Below are 16,990 nucleotides of genomic sequence, written 5' to 3'. Positions count from 1 at the left end.
CAGGAAAAAGTCAGATGACTTCCTCAATACTGAAACACCCCTCCTGCACATAGAATGGGAGGAGTATTTTATTTTATAACTTCCTTCAATTGTTTATATAAGTATTTTTTTAAAGTAGCAGTCCACTGCAAGTATGCACACAATAGTAATGATGACCAGAGTGTGCCCCTGGGTCATAAAATTACTTTTCAACCAGTGAGGAGTTAATTCTTCAGAGAAAGAGCTGTAAGTCGGTGAGTTGGTCCTTAGGATTCTGCACCAAAAGCAGTACTCAGAATACACAGCTTTGTCAGTGTTGGTGAGTTAATTCATGGTCACATTGTATTTCTTCCCTACCAGGCTCCTGGCTATTTGGCAGTTGTACTAAAGAGCATTGTGTGTATTTAGCTAATTTTGAATTCCTTCATTTTGGGAGTGTGTTACTCTCTTGTAACCATTGAAACTGGGTACCAAATTCACAAATAACAACTTAGTTGAGCCTCAGACTACTAGAGAATCCTGAAAGCTTTTAATGATGCGTTCCTTCATGAGTCTCAAACCTTCATGCTTCTCTGTAAACAGTTTCCTTAATTCAAGAAACAGCCTCGCATCTTCCAACTCACCAGAATTTGAAATCTTTTCATAATCTAGCACATACTCAGTTTTTAATAACAGCTCTATGTATGTTATCTAAATATAATAGTTTATGAATATTAGACCAAACTTATTGGTTACATTTTCAAATTCTATAGAACTTTATCCAATTTTTGTCCACCTGCTCTGCCTTAAGAACTTTCTAGTGAAACATAAGCACGGGTGTGTTAGGTTCCTGAGCTGCAGCTGCTGTGTGTTTCCCAGGCTGCGTTGTCAGCGAAGGATATGTGACTTACCGCCCTGGTGGACGACTCTTTCATAAACTGCAGGGCACTGTAGTATTCTAAGATGCAGCCTTTCAGGTATCAAAATATGAGAAAGTAGGTCTCACAACCAAGAAAATACAGATTGTTTTTCATCAGCAGGAAACACTTGTTTTCTCTTGGTCAGTCATTTTGCCTTCAATTCTACTTAGATCAGTATCAGTTTTCTCTTAATTACATTGTTGGCCATGTATTGTACCATTATCAAACTTTGTCATTTTCTTTGATGATTGTCACTTCAGATAGCTTTTTATTTACTTATTTCTGCTATCTCAATTTGTTTCTTTAAGCTTTATCATTCAGCTATTCTTAAAATTGCGACATATTTAGACAATTTTTTTCTACCTTCAACACACTTAGGGTTAATCTGATTTTTCCTCTTACCAAATAATAAGTCTGTTAATTTTCACTGTCTTCTTACTCACATTGTGCCTTTCTGCAGACCACATTCGCTAAGCCATTTTACTTTCTTAAACTTGTCTGAAGGTTTTACACTTATAACTGGCTTGATTAAATTTTATATAAATACCTCTTGAGTGTGCAAGAAGTTTTAAGCCAGTGGGCATTTTAACAAACCACTCGGCATTAGCTCCATTCATCCCATCATTTTAGGTTGCCCCTCCGTCTCTGGGAACTGTAGGGTTTTGACCTGTCTTTCCATTGTGATTTCATGGTGTGCTGTGTGTACCTTTTCCTCGTGTGCAGGTGACATGTTCCTGCCATCCAACAGCAGTTTTAAATACAAAGGTTTGCATTTCTTTAGGTCCTAAAATATTTTATGATGTTCTAGCTTGTTACCATTGCTTTTGTTGCTTATTCTGTTATCTTCTCTTAGCCCTCTACTGTATAAACTACCCGTTATTGGTTAATATTTTAGAAAAATATTTAGAACTACCTTCTAATGCATTTGTTTAAAATATTTTTAATTTTTATTTTAGGACTTTATTCAGGTTTTTCTTACTGAAATGGGTTTATACGATTTATTCTGATTAATAGTTCCGTTTCACCAGCTCTTCCCAGATCCTCTCCGCCTCCTCACCTACTCAAATCTACACCCTTTCTCCACCCCTCCCCCCATCAGAAAACAAACAGGCATCTAGAAAAATTATAATAAAGTAAGATTTAAAACAAGCCAGAATAAGACAAAACAAACACAGTCAGGACAAAGTAAACAGATTCACAACTGGACGGTGTGCAGAGATTGAGAGACCTTAGACCACTAAGTCAAGTGTCTCCATCAAACGTCTTCCCCAAGGCTCATGAAGCTCTGGGACGAGGAGGCAGAAAGATTGTAAGAGCCAGTAGGCATGAAGACACCAAGAAAACCAAGCCTTCCAGACACAGCAGGACTGATGCACATATGAACTCCCACACACTGCAGCAGCATGCACAGGGCCTGCACAGGTCTAGCCTGGATGGGGTCCCAGTGTTGAGAGGGGAGCAAACACAAGCCCTTCTCTGTAATACAGAGCTATCTCTAATCAATAACTGCTTGCACAGAAAAAATTGGTTTTCCTGACCGAGTCTCGTTAGATATTTAAACCATACTTAAGGGAAGCTTCGTGTCCAGCAGTAAACGGTTAACACAAACGAGTTCAGTGTTATTTTAGGAGGGTTTTTTGTTCTCATAATGGTTTGTCTGGTTTGTTTGTTTGTTTTTATTGTTTTTATCTTAACAGGTCTTTTGCTTATATAGTGTGGTTTTCAGTTTTCTTTTTCTAATGGGATTTCTCTCTGTGTGTATATGTTCCTTGTGCTTTTTCTTTAGCTCTTTTTTTCTGAAGTCTACTTTTCCTAAAATTAGCATAGCTAATCAGTATAGTAACTGTGTAGACTTTTTTTTAAAAACATCACTTTTGTCTATGGTGCTGGGGACCCAACCTCACATGTTGAGTGTGTTAGCTAAGCACTGTGGTGCTGGTCTCCATTTTTTTGTCCAGTGCTAGTTTTGTTTTGATTAATGCTAACATGATACACCACTTGTCCATTTTTGTATCATTTTGTGCCTGGTAGGTCCTCCCAATACATTTTTACTATTAATGTTTTAAAGAGATAATTACGGTTTTATATCAGCATGCCTGTAATCCCAGCGCTTGAGACAGCCTTGGCTGTATAAGAGATCTGTCTCGAAAACCAAAGATGGGTTTGGAGGGAAGGAGAGAACAAGGAAGGGGGCTTGAGGTTTGGGTTGATGTGTAACTGGTGCAGCTTGTCACTCCTGAGGCAAAAGGAGGATGCGTTCAAGGATACCATTCCATTTAATCGCTCAGTGTTTCCTTGCGTTCTTTATGGAATGCCTCCTGTTTTTCTCTTTTCTGCTCATTTGAAAAGTAAAACTATCAGGTTTGGATATAGATTTCCATTCTCTCCTTCTCCCTCTCGCCAGCAATGCTCAACAGGTATCATTTCAGAACAACAGTCGGTGAGCGCTGTTGTTCAGTGTAATTTCTGCCCTTACTTTGTAAATAGACTCTCTTAAATTAGTTTCTTCATCAGAGTTGTTGGCTTGTTATTAATTGTATGGATTTTATCTAAATATGATAAAGGATCTTGAGCATACATGTCTTAATACTGCCTTGGGGAATAACACTTATGAATATTGAAGACATGGCAAATAGTTTTAAAATTAGATACACCTTCCTTATTACACTAGCACCAATAAGGTTATTTGAACAAGCATGACCATTTTAAGGATATTCAGGATACTTGGGAATCGTTTACACTTTAGACCTTTTCTCTTTCTAGAAGTGAAATAATGCTGATAGTAATAGGGAAATGATTCCCAGGCTGAAAGTAGATGTCAGGTCTATCATTGCTTCTGTCATACAAACCTTGAAAAAAAATAACATATCTTTCAAGTTTTAAAACTCATGTTAGATTTTCACAAGACAATTTGATGTTTCTTTCAAATAATACATAACAAAAAAGTGCATGTTGTTTCAAGTAAGCCCTATTCTTTTTTTAATCTTTTTTTAAAAGATTTATTTATTTTATGTATATGATATCTACATGTATACCTGCATGCCAGAAGAGGGCATCAGATCCCATTGCAGATGGTTGTGAGCCACCATGTGATTACTGCGAATTGAACTCAGGACCTCTGGAAGAGCAGCCAGTGTTCTTGACCACTGAGCCATCTCTCCAGCCTCCCCTCCTCCCTTTTTAAATTTTATGTGCATTAGTGTTTGTCTTACATGTGTCTGTGTGAGGGCGTCAGATCTTGGAGTTACAGACAGCTATGAGCTGGGTACTGGGAATTGAACCCAGGTCCTTTGGAAGAACAGTCAGTGATCTTAACCACTGAGCCATCTCTCCAGCCCAAGTAAGCCCTATTCTAAGCATAGGGTTCTTGAAAAATTATTAGACTTTTTTCTACCTGAAAATCAGAATGTTAGAATTAATAAAATTTCCTCATGTGAGCTTTGTTGGAAAAAATTATTCTTGTCCTGACAGATGTTCGTAAATTAGATTGTGACAGTGTACAAAGAGGTTTCTCAGTCATAACCACACAGCATTATTCCTTTGCTCTATTTTTTGTCTCATTATCATATTTATAACTTGAGAATAATGATGAATTTTATTATAGGAAATCTATGTCATCTCTTATGCATCTCCCTACCAAGCTGTGAAACTTGTCTCGTACACTGAGAGACACCAGTGGGAGCGCTGCATACAACTTGAAGTCATAACTACCTTATACCTTACAGTGCCTCCTTTATGTGACAAATGACTCAGGAGTAAATGATATGTGGCTCTTATTCTACTACTGTTTTTATTTTTAATAAAGTACTGTGACTGGTAGCCTAATACGGTTGTTTCCCTGACTGAATGTGAATGCTTTTACTGAACCTCTTTCATATATTGGAGTAGTTGTTTTGTTGGATTCTAGTTGTTGGTCTGTGCATCTCAAAAGCTTGTTTGTTTTCTAATTGCTTCTTTTCAGCTGTTGGCTATAGGGAAAATGAACTGTGCTTTCAGAATTGTGGAATAGGACCCAGAAGAGAAGTTCTCAGGATGAGTACTGAGCTGTGTGAACTTTGATATACACAGGTTTTGTCAATTTTAGAATGGCATCTCTAACAGTTTGATTGGTTTTTCAACGGCACTTATAAAAACAGCTTATCTCTACCCTGCTGGTCTTGGGAAGACATTGCCTGATAGAAACCATGTGAAATGATGGGGTGTCTTTTCAGTTTTGTTAGAATATGGTACCATATTTACCAGTGTGACAGCCCTACTGGCTTTACTCTTAAAATGATGATACTCTTTAGGGAAACTGTTCCTACATTCATTGTGAAGAAGCTGGCTGTGATTAAAAATGTTTCCTGTAACCATAGAAAGTAGCCTGGATTGCCTAACAAGACCCTGACATTCTTTTGGCAATGCATTCATCTCTCTACTTCCAGACTGGAATATAATGTAATCATTCTGCTGCCACAGTTATCCACTATAATGTACTATGAGTCCAAATAAACCCTTTCTTCTTTAGTGGCTTTTGACAGGTATTTTTCTCACAGCAACAAGAAAGGCCCTCAAAATACTAGGCAGGTGCTCTACAATTTACAGTTGATCTTCATCCTCAATTTAGGTGACTTTATTTGTTGTACTTTGAAGCAGGGTCTCCTTGTATAGGTTTCCAGTCTAGTACGGAATCCATGTTCTCATGTTCTTCCTGTCTCACCTCCCGGGTGTTGACAGGTATGTGGAAATAAAATAAAACATTGACATCTAGAAATGAATAGCATGTCATTTATCAAGCAAACTGTTGGATAATTGGAGTTAGCCTTGAATATAGTCTCTTATCTTAAAAGATACAAACTGAGCCAGGCATGGTGGTGCACGCCTTTAATCCCAGCACTTGGGAGGCAGAGGCAGGTGGATTTCTGAGTTTGAGGCCAGCCTGGTCTACAAAGTGAGTTCCAGGACAGCCAGGGCTATACAGAGAAACCCTGTCTGGAAAAACCAAAAAAAAAAAAAAAAAAAAAAAAAAAAAAAAAAAAAAAAAAAGATACAAACTATCTTTGAAGCCTATACTTCCTGAGTTTGTTGTTCATAATTATTTATTATGGTTAGTACCATGATCCAGAATCTTTTATTACTGTACTACTTCTTTGAGAGAAATTACTAATAACTTTTGCAGCATTTCAAAGCACATATAACTATAAGAGAATATTGAACTAATTTCTGCAGTAAACAACCAGACAATAACCAAACTAGACAAAGAATATAAAAGAAATATTTTAAACATTTTGCAAGCATGTGAGGATCATGACCACTAAGATTAGTGAAATTAGCCCCATCTTCCTGCCTGGAATACTTACTTCCTGCTGCCCAGGGTGGGTAAGGGCACCCTTAGTCAGAGCTAGATGGAAGAGTTAGGTTGAGAAAGGTAGTTGGAATTTATAGAGCAGGCTACTTGAGAGAAAGGTACAGGAAAGAAACTCGGAGAGTTGTAGGAATTCATTCTCCTCCAGTCTTTTGGATACCATGTTGCATTTATGTTCTATCTGTCTCTTTCAATTTGACATTTCTGTAGACTTCTGATCTATCCTATCTTCAACACTTCCAAAGTTTTGGTCAAAGTATATGTTCTCTCATTATCTTATGGTTATGCGGATGAGATTTTTCTTTCCTTAAGTACAAATGGTAAGTGACCCTGTAGTGCTTCTGCATCAGATGTTTGTCAGGATGCCTTGCTGTTTGGTCATGTTAACCTTGATGGCGTGTGTGACTTAGGTGGTATCCTCCGTTCTATCTCCTTTCTGATCTCCTCTGATTACTTGAGTATAAATGTTGCAGAGGATTTTGAAGTCTCAGAGCTCCTTCATCTTATACATGTCATCCCTGCTTCCAAATGTACTGACAGTTGATCAATTGATTTTTGTCTTTTCAGTCTGCCCCTTTGTAGTACCTAGGATGCCAGAATTTCTTCTATTAAATTTACTTTATCTTATCTGCCTTATTTCTTAGTACACTTTGATTTACTTAAAATGCTTTTTTGTTTAATACAAAATGGAATTTATGATGTCCTGGTTATTATTGGAATACTTCTCAAGTCAGGTATGGTGGTGCATGTTTTTAATCCTAGCACTCAGGAGGCAGAGGCAGGAAGATTTCTGTGAGTTCAAGACCAGCTTGATCTACAGAGAGAGTTCTGGAACAGCCAGGGATACACAGAGAAACCCTGACTAGAAAGACCAAAAGCAAACAAACTAACTAAAATCAAACAAACAAACAAACAAACAAAGAAACCATCTGTGCAAGGAATAATAAAAGTGACTCTATGCTTGGGAATATTCAAATTCGTTTTTATACAGATGTAGTAGCCTCTTCAAGCCATATGTTGTACAAAAGTTTGTGAAGCAACATGTTTGGCATCATTCCATTTCTTTCTTTACGTGTGTAAATATAAAGACATCTGTGTGAGTCAGCTCTCTATTGCTGTGATAGAGTATCTGGGGAAACTGCCTAGAGGAAGAAAGCTTGTCTTTGCTCATGCTTATGGAGGTTTTGTCCATGGTTGTGTAGCTCTGTTGCTTTGGGCTTACTGTAGTGAGGTATTTCATAAGGAGAGTGTTAGCGGAGCTTGTTCACTTCATGACTCCTGAGAAGTTGAGGAGAGGGAGACAGAGAAAGGGTTTAGGAGAGAGAAGAAAGGAGATCCCAAGAAATATTTCAGAAGATAAAGATACCAATTACATTCTACTATACATACTTGGATATAATGGAAAGTGAGGGGTCTCTGCAGATGTCAGACAGAGAAGCAAACCACATGAAAAGATAAGAATGAAAACCAGATTGACTTTATCAGCCTGGATCAGACTTCTGAGAGTCTAATGCCAGGTGGTTCCTTGTCAGCGTATTTAAAACATAGTACAATATGGGAAAAGGTTTCCAGGCAACAATCAGTCCAATTCCAGATGCACAATAAAGCTTAAGATGTTGGCTACATAGAAACTCCTTTTCAAAGTACATGTAACTATGAGGTGGTTTCCATAGATAAAAGGCCTAGAATCTAGTGTGGTCTCTGACCAATAGCATAGAGGTCAGCAGACCATAAGGGATCTCCCCCAAGGTAATGGTCTAGAGGGGGAAGAATCTGGGATAAACATTCTGTGCCATCTCCCTAAGGATGAGTTGAGGGATGGAAGAGTCTGGGGAAAGCATTCTGGCACATTTGGGTGAGGACTGCCTCCACAGTTAGCAGCCCCCACTCTCAGCTTTCTGGATGGAATGCAGGTGTGTGATTTCTCTCCTCCACTGAGGAGAAATCACACCCCTTCATGATTAACATTCCTGGTTCCCATAATGCTTCTCTGGAGTACCCTCGTACCCTCCACAGGAAAGGAAGACGTTAGTTCTTCTACTTACACACTTGTGCTTGTTGTAAGTTGTTTTTATAATTTACTGTGTCTTTACAATAAAAAGCATGAAATTACCTCCACATGGTTGAACAGCCTAGCAGCTTCCAGGCACAGGAGCTCTTTTCAGTAGGCTCTCTGCAGTACATGATCTTGGCTGGTATTTAATCTAGGGTGTCTAGCAAGGACTACTGTCTGGGAGAAAAAGATTGCAGGATTAAGATTTAGAAGTGTTGCATGCAAACAACATAGGATTCTCCTGTAGAATTGTCAGATTAGCACTAGGCTCCCATGTATCTCTTTGTCTCTGTGTCTCCCTCTGTCTCTCTAATACACACACACTCCCTTTTTCCCTCCCCACCCCCTCCTTTCTGGTATACTTGTTAACTTATACATGTGATGGTGTATGGAGCTGTACCTTCGTTGACACTCATGCATTGTGTAGATCTCACCCAATTCTAGGCAACGTCACCATGAACATCCCTGGAACTTAACAATATAGTAGAGTTCTTTACATGAGGAAATAAAGGGCTACCGAGAATGAACCTTTCCCAAGACACTCTTGCAGTTTGAAGGAATTTAGAAACTACACACACACACATTTTGTATTTCAAAATGAAATTTTAAATGTGCCTACTCACAGCTCGCTTCACTGACTTAAGTAGGTGTCAAATTAGAATAATTGGATCCTCTTAACCAAGGGCAACATGTCCAGCACAGAACTTAATGGTTTCCACCTTCAGAAACAGCTTCAGGTGTGTGTAATGTGTTAGTCAAGTGAAGGTATTGGTCCCAGACTGGCCTGTGTCTGTTGCTATAAACATGGACAGTGTGAACAAAGAAGCAGAAAGGCTCGTTCTTTTGCAGAGAGCCAGAAAGATCCAGAGTACAGCACGAACAGTATGTCCCCTGCACAACAGTCTCTCTAGGCTGGGGAACTAGATTGGGATCAACCAGTAGAAGACTGTGAGCCCTGTGCTGAGATTTTCAGGCTTATACTATGGGAAGTTTTGGAGCAGAGTGAGTGATCAGATCTTTGAACTCTCAGGAGTAAATTCTAATGTCAGGAGGACAACAAAACAGCATAATTTTTCAAAGATTGTAATTGCATATACTTGGCCTCAAGATCTGTGGTTTCACTTAGGCTCTGAGCTGCGATGACTGATTTCTAAAAGTCTTGGAGTAGTTTCCAGATGTTTTAATTTTGTGGAAGACTTAGATAGGTTGTTTTAAAATCAAGTGTTTGGTATAACAGAAATGCCCTAGAACGCTGTGAGCACTGCTATTTTATATCAGACTATGTGTCTCAGTATATTTGTGCTTATAGCTGAAGAAAACTTTATAATGTTACATTTTAATAGACTAACTCTTCCAAGGATTAGACATAAAAAGAGAACAGAAAAGAATAAGTGATTCCTAGTGACACAGCCACACTGGAAGTGAAGTTTCCATTTCCTGCTGGCTACATTCAGGGTCTTTACACTACAAGTCAGAATTTGGTTATTAGTCTACCACTTGCTATGACCCAGGTTGTATCTCCTTTAAATATCATCCTCTGTAAGACTGAGACAATATGGCAGTACAGATTACAGAATTGTTGTAATGATTTACTGGTCCACATAAATGAGGCAGAGTTCCTTGTGGAAAGTGCTCAGATACCTCTAGGAGACTGTTTGCCTTATTGCCCTACCACTTAATTCAAAACTGTGTACAAGGTAAGAGTGCTTATCTAGGCTAGTAGAAGCCCTGTGCTCCATCTCCACAAACGGCAGGTATAGGAGAAATGAAGTCTACAAATTATTTTCTTCTCTGACTGTTTCCTACCAATTTTCCCAGGAAGTTTGTAGTAATTTCTCTTTTTCTAGCATGAGGCCCTCTCTGAGGGGTGGGGTGGTATGTGTGTGAGCGAGATTAAGTTTGAACTTTTGTCTCTAAAAGGGAGATTTAGGTTGAGTACAAGGAATAAAATTTCTAAAATCAGAACTATCTCATAGATAGGCCACCTCAGGAAGAGCAGGTTGGCTACAGCTGCTTAGTGCTAGCATTACTTCATCTCTCGCACCCAGTACTGCATTCTGGAGCTGTTAACATGGTGGTGAAGATCCTGGCAGAGGATCCTAAGTTACCTATATTGTTTTTGTGGTCTTGGAATTTTGGGTTCGGTTTTTTATAGTGATAAAACTAAATGGATTGACATAAGGACAATTGAAGTGTAATTTATCAAGATGAGGAAAGTTGTCACTTCCCTGGGTATTGCCGATGTGGATAACAGGCTAAGCATTAAAGTTGGAAGTGTAGCTTTCTAATCTGTAAAGCTGAAAAAATAAATGAAGTCATATACCCCTACCACAGACTTTCCCCTGGGGCCCTTTGTAGAGTGTAATGAGGAGTATCTATACTATAATCATTATAGATAGGTTTTTCCATGTTTTGGTAAAGTAGAAAATACTGAGAGTTATATGCAGAGTTTGACACATATTGCATGCTGCTTTCAATATTAAGAAGATTGCCTGGGCACTGCTGTGTCGTCATTTAAGATGTGTTATTCTCAGCTGTCTTTTCCCTGTTCCTTATCCACAACCCTTATCAGATCAGAAAATCTGTTCCACAGTGATGTGTCTTGAATATCCCCATTAGTTTGCAGTAGTTACCCCAGCCTGCATGTTAGCCTTCAGTTTAATGGCCTTTTTTATGTTCATTCATTTTATTTTATTTCCCATCGTGGTTTTGTTTATTTCTTTTTTGTTTTTTGTTTTTCTGTTCTCTTTAAAAACCGTCGTGGTTTGCCCTTCATATTCCCCAATGTTTGCACATGACAAGATGTTGCCATCCCAACATTACCTCCCACTTCACTGACCAGTGCCACTACTGACCATCTAGCACCAGCCACAACGGGACCATTACCTTCAGCTCCTCGAGACGTCGTGGCCTCCCTGGTCTCTACTCGCTTCATTAAATTGACATGGCGTACACCTGCATCAGACCCTCATGGAGACAATCTCACCTACTCTGTGTTCTACACCAAGGAAGGGGTTGCTAGGTAAGTGCTGCATGTTTCGAGCCAGTGGGCTGCATCTTCTTACACCCTGCCTGGTCATGCTCACCCTGTTTTATTGTGCAGGGTGTTTTGTTTTGGTTTGGTTTTTTACCACTTTTCAGTCCAGAAAACAAGATTGTTGAAATATGTCTTCCCCATTATTAGGGGAAGTGTTATTTAGGTCATTATATAAACTCCAAGCACATTGAAGTCCTAGCAGTTTTTCCTGCCTTTCTGAAAAAATTGGAGAAAGTAGATAGAGCTGTTTAGGTGGAAGCATTCAGGTATAGCCTGGACTGTGCCTGGTGTGTTTTGTTCACTGATTGTAGTGCAGGAACTCAAGCCAAATCAAATCAATATGTATGCTAAATAAACATTGCCACTGAAACACATCTCTAACAGTAGAACTATATACCTTTCTCATAAGATTAATTCAGCACAAAGTGTAAAGATTAAAGTCAGTATAACTTATTAGTCAAATGAATTTAATTTTGTACCTATAGGGTGCTTTGATGTCAAAAGAGTATTTAGGAGTAATGGCCCTAGAATGCCGCTGTTGGTAAATCCTCTGGTACCTCCACCCACCTCGGGGCTTATGTTGTTTACAAGAGGATGTTTAGAATCTCCAGACCTCTTTATCGCACAACCTGGCTTGATTTATGTGTATACTCTCAGTCTCCTTTCTTCCCAGTTAAACTCATTTTCTAGGGAAGCCAGTCTACTTCTCAGTGGTGCCTCTGTTCCCAGTCTCTCTGGGTTCTTTCTCCTTTCCTCTTTCCAGCTAAAGCTACATGTCTTATTCCTTCTGTACCAGTTTAAGTCCCATGAAGCCCTCTCAGGGCAGTCTCTACCTTGGCACATTACTATTACTCTCCATATGAACTGAAACTACTGATATTGACAATTAACTATAATAATAAGATAATTTGAGGTTGTTTGGTTGTTTCATGTGTATTTACATTGTTTTCCCCACCAAATTATGAACTCTGTGAAAGACCCATGTCACCTGCTGTTGTAGATTATTTCTTTGTTCATTGTTCTCAGCTTAGGGTCTTAACATAAGTACAGTTTATTTTTCTGCTAGGTTACCTGTAGTTATTTTATTCTCTCTCTCTCTCTCTCTCTCTCTCTCTCTCTCTCTCTCTCTCTGTGTGTGTGTGTTTATGGCCAGACTACCAAGCTCATCAGGTGTAGGACCCTGTGATTTTTGCCTTATCACAAATTGCAATAATATACCTTTATCTTGATAGAGTGGACTACTTGTCAAATAATGCTTACTGAAAACAGGTTGTTTGAGATTTTACAAAGATAAGGAAATAAAGTCCTATACATAAAATGATGGTACAGTACTAGTCTACTGAACATGAAAGACATTAAATAAAAGGAAGTTTAGAGAGTGATAAGTGCTGAGAACAAGAAAACCAAAAACTAAAACAAGAAAGAAAGAGAGAGAGAGAGAGAGAGAGGAAGGAAGGAAGGAAGGAAGGAAGGAAGGAAGGAAGGAAGGAAGGAAGGAAGGAACAAAACCTCCTAGATCCCAAACTCACACCCACAGTGTTATCATCTTAAAACAAGGATAATAAGAATGAAGCCGCAGCCCATGAACCCTAGTGGGTTTCAGTATCAATATCAGAATAACCTACGGGTGATGTTAACGGCCTAATTGCAAATGTCATGTAAATTCACAGGGAAGAAGGCATCTAGTTATTCCTACACAAAAGGCACACTATCTCTACAGCAGGACCTTTGCCTTCATTAATACTTATTCCATAAATAAATCTCCCAAACAAATAACTATGCTTTGTTTCTTGTCATGCTCAGATAACACCCCCCAGCCCTCCCCTAAGTGCCCACATACAAGTTTCTATTCACTTTTATACTGTATTAGACACAGCTTATCCTAGCACCTTTTGTTAAATCTTTAGAATTTACAAATCTGATGATGTCATTTGGGAGCTAGAAGTGGGCTGAGAATTTTACAGTGACAATTACAAGAACACAAGAGTTCAGTTTCCATGTCTGGTGTAAGGATGGTGACACCTTATCGGTCACCTTCCTGACCCAGAACTTTTGGTAGAAATCAGTATGAGGTTAAAAATAAAGCACACGTTTGGAACCATGTGTTGGAATGCCAGTAAGAATTTGGGCATAATAAAATGGGAATGGATGATTTTCGTCTTTTGAGCAATTGTGCCCCCTGTTTGTAGCCAGCAGTATTTTGAGAGCACTTTTAAAGTTTTTAATAGGAGAAGGAAAAAAAAAAATCCAGAGACATAGCAGGTATGTTGATCTAGATGCAGTAGTTGACAGCCTGGGTGAAGGTAACAGCAGTGACTTAAAATGGGTAGGACATGTGGAAAATATTAAAGAAGATGCTTCAAGAGGCTAAGCTTTGTTAATGTATTAAGCTTCATTTTTTTAGTACAAGCGATGAAGGGATAAAAGAAGTCTAAAATGAAGTCTAAAACCTGTATTGTGATTATTTTGTTTTATAATATAAACAGTTTATTTAGCCTTCTTGGGCTTATATTTATCATCTTAAAAACAAGAATAATAAATTATTTTATGCAGTGTAATAAGAATACAGTGTAAAATGTAGACCTTACAGGCAAACTTCTCTACTTCTGCATTTAAAAATTCAACCACCAGGTGGCACTGTGTGCCTTGGTCATAAGTAGTAATTCTGTTGGGCACTTAAGTTGTGTGGTCCAGAGGGTCCTTTGTTTGCCTTTCATTATACCTGTGTAATATTAGTCCTCTTCACCATTTAAACACCTCTATATTAAACGCCAGTTATTTTCTGATAGTGGCTATTAAATGAAGAGTTGAGAGTTACTCCAAATAATAATAGTATTTTCAAGATGGATAAAGCGTTAGAACTGTTAGTCTAATTCTAGGGCTGCATATTATGGTTACCAGGCCAAATCAGAACCATCATTTTTATGATTCAGGAGCTAATAATTGTTTCTGTGTTTTAAAACAGTGATTTTTTTTTAAGTTTTATATAAGCAAGTGTTTTGCCTGTAAGCTTTACTGTCTGGCACTTTTAAGAAAAAAGTTACCCCAAAACACCCATGGAAGGAGTTACAGAGACAAAGTTTGGAGCTGAGACAAAAGGATGGACCATCTAGAGACTGCCATATCCAGGGATCCATCCCATAATCAGCTTCCAAACGCTGACACCATTGCATACACTAGCAAGATTTTGCTGAAAGGACCCAGATATGGCTGTCTCTTGTGAGACTACGCTGGGGCCTAGCAAACACATAAGTGGATGCTCACAGTCAGCTATTAGATGGATCACAGGGCCCCCAATGGAGGAGCTAGAGAAAATACCCAAGGAGCTAAAGGGATCTGCAACCCTATAGGTGGAACAACAATATGAACTAACCAGTACCCCGGAGCTCTTGTCTCTAGCTGCATGTGTATCAAAAGATGGCCTAATTGGCCATCACTGCAAAGAGAGGCCCATTGGACTGGCAAACTTTATATGCCCCAGTACAGGGGAACCCCAGGGCCAAAAAGTGGGAGTGAGGGAGTGGGGGGGGGGTATGGGGGACTTTTGGGATAGCATTGGAAATGTAAATGAGGAAAATACCTAATAAAAAAATAAATTTAAAAAAAGAAAGAAAAAGAAAAAGTTACCCAACCTGTCTCATTCTTTCATTAAATACCTAAAGAAAGTAAAGTTCAGAAAGAGCTAGTGGCTTGATTATAGTCTCTTGATAGGCTAACGGCCCTACCATAACCAGAATTAGATTTCCTAGCTTCTTGTTCAACACTGTCTTAATATAAAACACACTTTTTTCGTTCTCATTTGATTCAATTCCATTGTAACTACACAGATATTCTGGAAATAGCCCTTTCTGATGATCTCTGGTTCCTGTCTGACACTGCCTTTTCTCTCTCCTGAAGAGAAACTTGGTTCATATGGACCGAGCCATCTTAGATGGGGCTTTCCTCTCTGGGAGTCATGCTTATGACTGACTCCCATCTTATAATAATGATTCTATGGAAATCTGTTTCAGGTTTTGATAATGTCACTGGTTTCTCCCATTTCCCCACCTTTCAGAGAGGAACAAACAAGATACATACAGTTTCAGCAATGTAATACTTAGGATCAGAAGGCAGATTTTAAATTCTGTATGTGTGTGAGTCTCCTTATGTGAGCATTCTGCCTACGGCTTGTGTAGTGTGTAAGCATGATGGGACAGTCTTATACTTCAGTTTCAAGTAAAATAGCATCCCCAGTTGTTTTACTAGGAAATATGTTGTTTAAAAATGTATATACAGGTGAGTCATAGCCTGTGCTCTATAGTTCAGTCCTTCCCATTAAACAAAACAGTCATTGGTCATCAAAACAAGGTTTAGCCACCTCAAAGTATAAGAAATGAGTTGATATGCTTCCTCTAAATCTGGTAACTTAGAAGTTTACACAAAGACAAAATAGTACTGTGGATATCTTAGGTATTGCTAAACAATAATTTTTAATACTATAGTATTCTTTTTAGGTGACCTAGCCAACTATAGCGTAACAACCTCTTTAAATATTCTGTGACTACTTTGTTGGGGTTTTTTTTTCTCTACCAATTCGGGTGTTTTTAATTTTATAGATAAAAATATAATTACACTGGTTTCCCTTTTTCCCTTTCCTGTCTCTAACTCTTCTCATTGTCCCCCTTCCAATTCTTGGCCTCTTCTTTGTTATGTTTCTCTCTCTCTCTCTCTCTCTCTCTCTCTCTCTCTCTCTCACACACACACACACACACACACACACAGACACACACACACACACATCCTGCTGAGTTGTATATATGTATTTGGTTATAATCAGTGGTATCAGTAATGTTTGAGGAAGATCACCCACAGTTTGCCAAGTGTTTACAACTCACTTTCATACACTGTTCTGCCTGGTAACACTCAGTTTCACTTTTGAGAGTAAATGTGACTTAGTGATTAGATTTTCACAGGAGCTAGAGAGTGAAACTATCCAGAGCTCTGCTGTATTGATCAGTTTCTTTTCTAACCCTCTTTATCCAAAGGGAGCGTGTTGAGAATACCAGCCAGCCAGGAGAGATGCAGGTGACTATTCAAAACTTGATGCCAGCAACTGTGTACATCTTCAAAGTTATGGCTCAAAATAAGCATGGCTCTGGAGAAAGTTCAGCTCCTCTTCGAGTAGAGACACAGCCTGAGGGTAAGTCTTTCACCTACCTGTTTGCCACACCCTGAGAGGGAGGGACTATTTGGAGTCCTGTCAGCTTTTTGTCTTGCATAAGGGCTTTAAGCCCCTTCTAGATAGGAACATGAACTTTTACTGAACATAGCAAGTAAAGGGACAGCCTGTGTATTTCTGCTTTCTTTCATATTCCTATTATACCGATCTTTTAAGGATTAGCTCATAAGTCTTATAGAAGCTCTCTCTGATCCTATGTATGTGTATGATCCTAAGAGACATCATTTCATCCCTCAATTGCTTTTACTAATATATCTTGCTTATTTTATGGACAATTCCTACAATGTCTATGTGTATAATGTTTATAATGTAGTGCTTTGCACAGTGGTGGGTATTTAACATGGCTGCCAGCTGGAGTGTCAGATTGATTTATACTTTAAATGACCTGTATGCTTTAACTTTTGTTTATAAAAACTACAAGCCTGAGTTTATAAGAAATATCATGTTTTTCCTTCTTGAA

General features: G+C 38.7%; 1 protein-coding gene across 10 annotated transcripts in view; it reads left to right on the top strand.

Moving 5' to 3' along the window:
* Positions 1-16,990, top strand: part of Neo1 (neogenin) — a 161,936-nt gene that overhangs the window by 94,362 nt on the left and 50,584 nt on the right. For 6 of the 10 annotated variants that reach the window (NM_001042752.1, NM_008684.2, XM_006510843.4 and 3 more), the window contains exons 8-9: positions 11,078-11,297; positions 16,337-16,491. In NM_001042752.1, the coding sequence (NP_001036217.1) occupies positions 11,078-11,297; positions 16,337-16,491 (375 nt within the window). The remainder of the gene's footprint in view (positions 1-11,077; positions 11,298-16,336; positions 16,492-16,990) is intronic. The other 4 variants (XM_030244107.1, XM_006510845.4, XM_006510847.4 and 1 more) reach the window with 1 other exon arrangement.

This window comes from Mus musculus, chromosome 9 (assembly GCF_000001635.26).
Source record: "Mus musculus strain C57BL/6J chromosome 9, GRCm38.p6 C57BL/6J".
NCBI classification, from domain to species: domain Eukaryota; kingdom Metazoa; phylum Chordata; class Mammalia; order Rodentia; family Muridae; genus Mus; species Mus musculus.
This window is presented reverse-complemented; position numbering and strand designations above follow the sequence as displayed.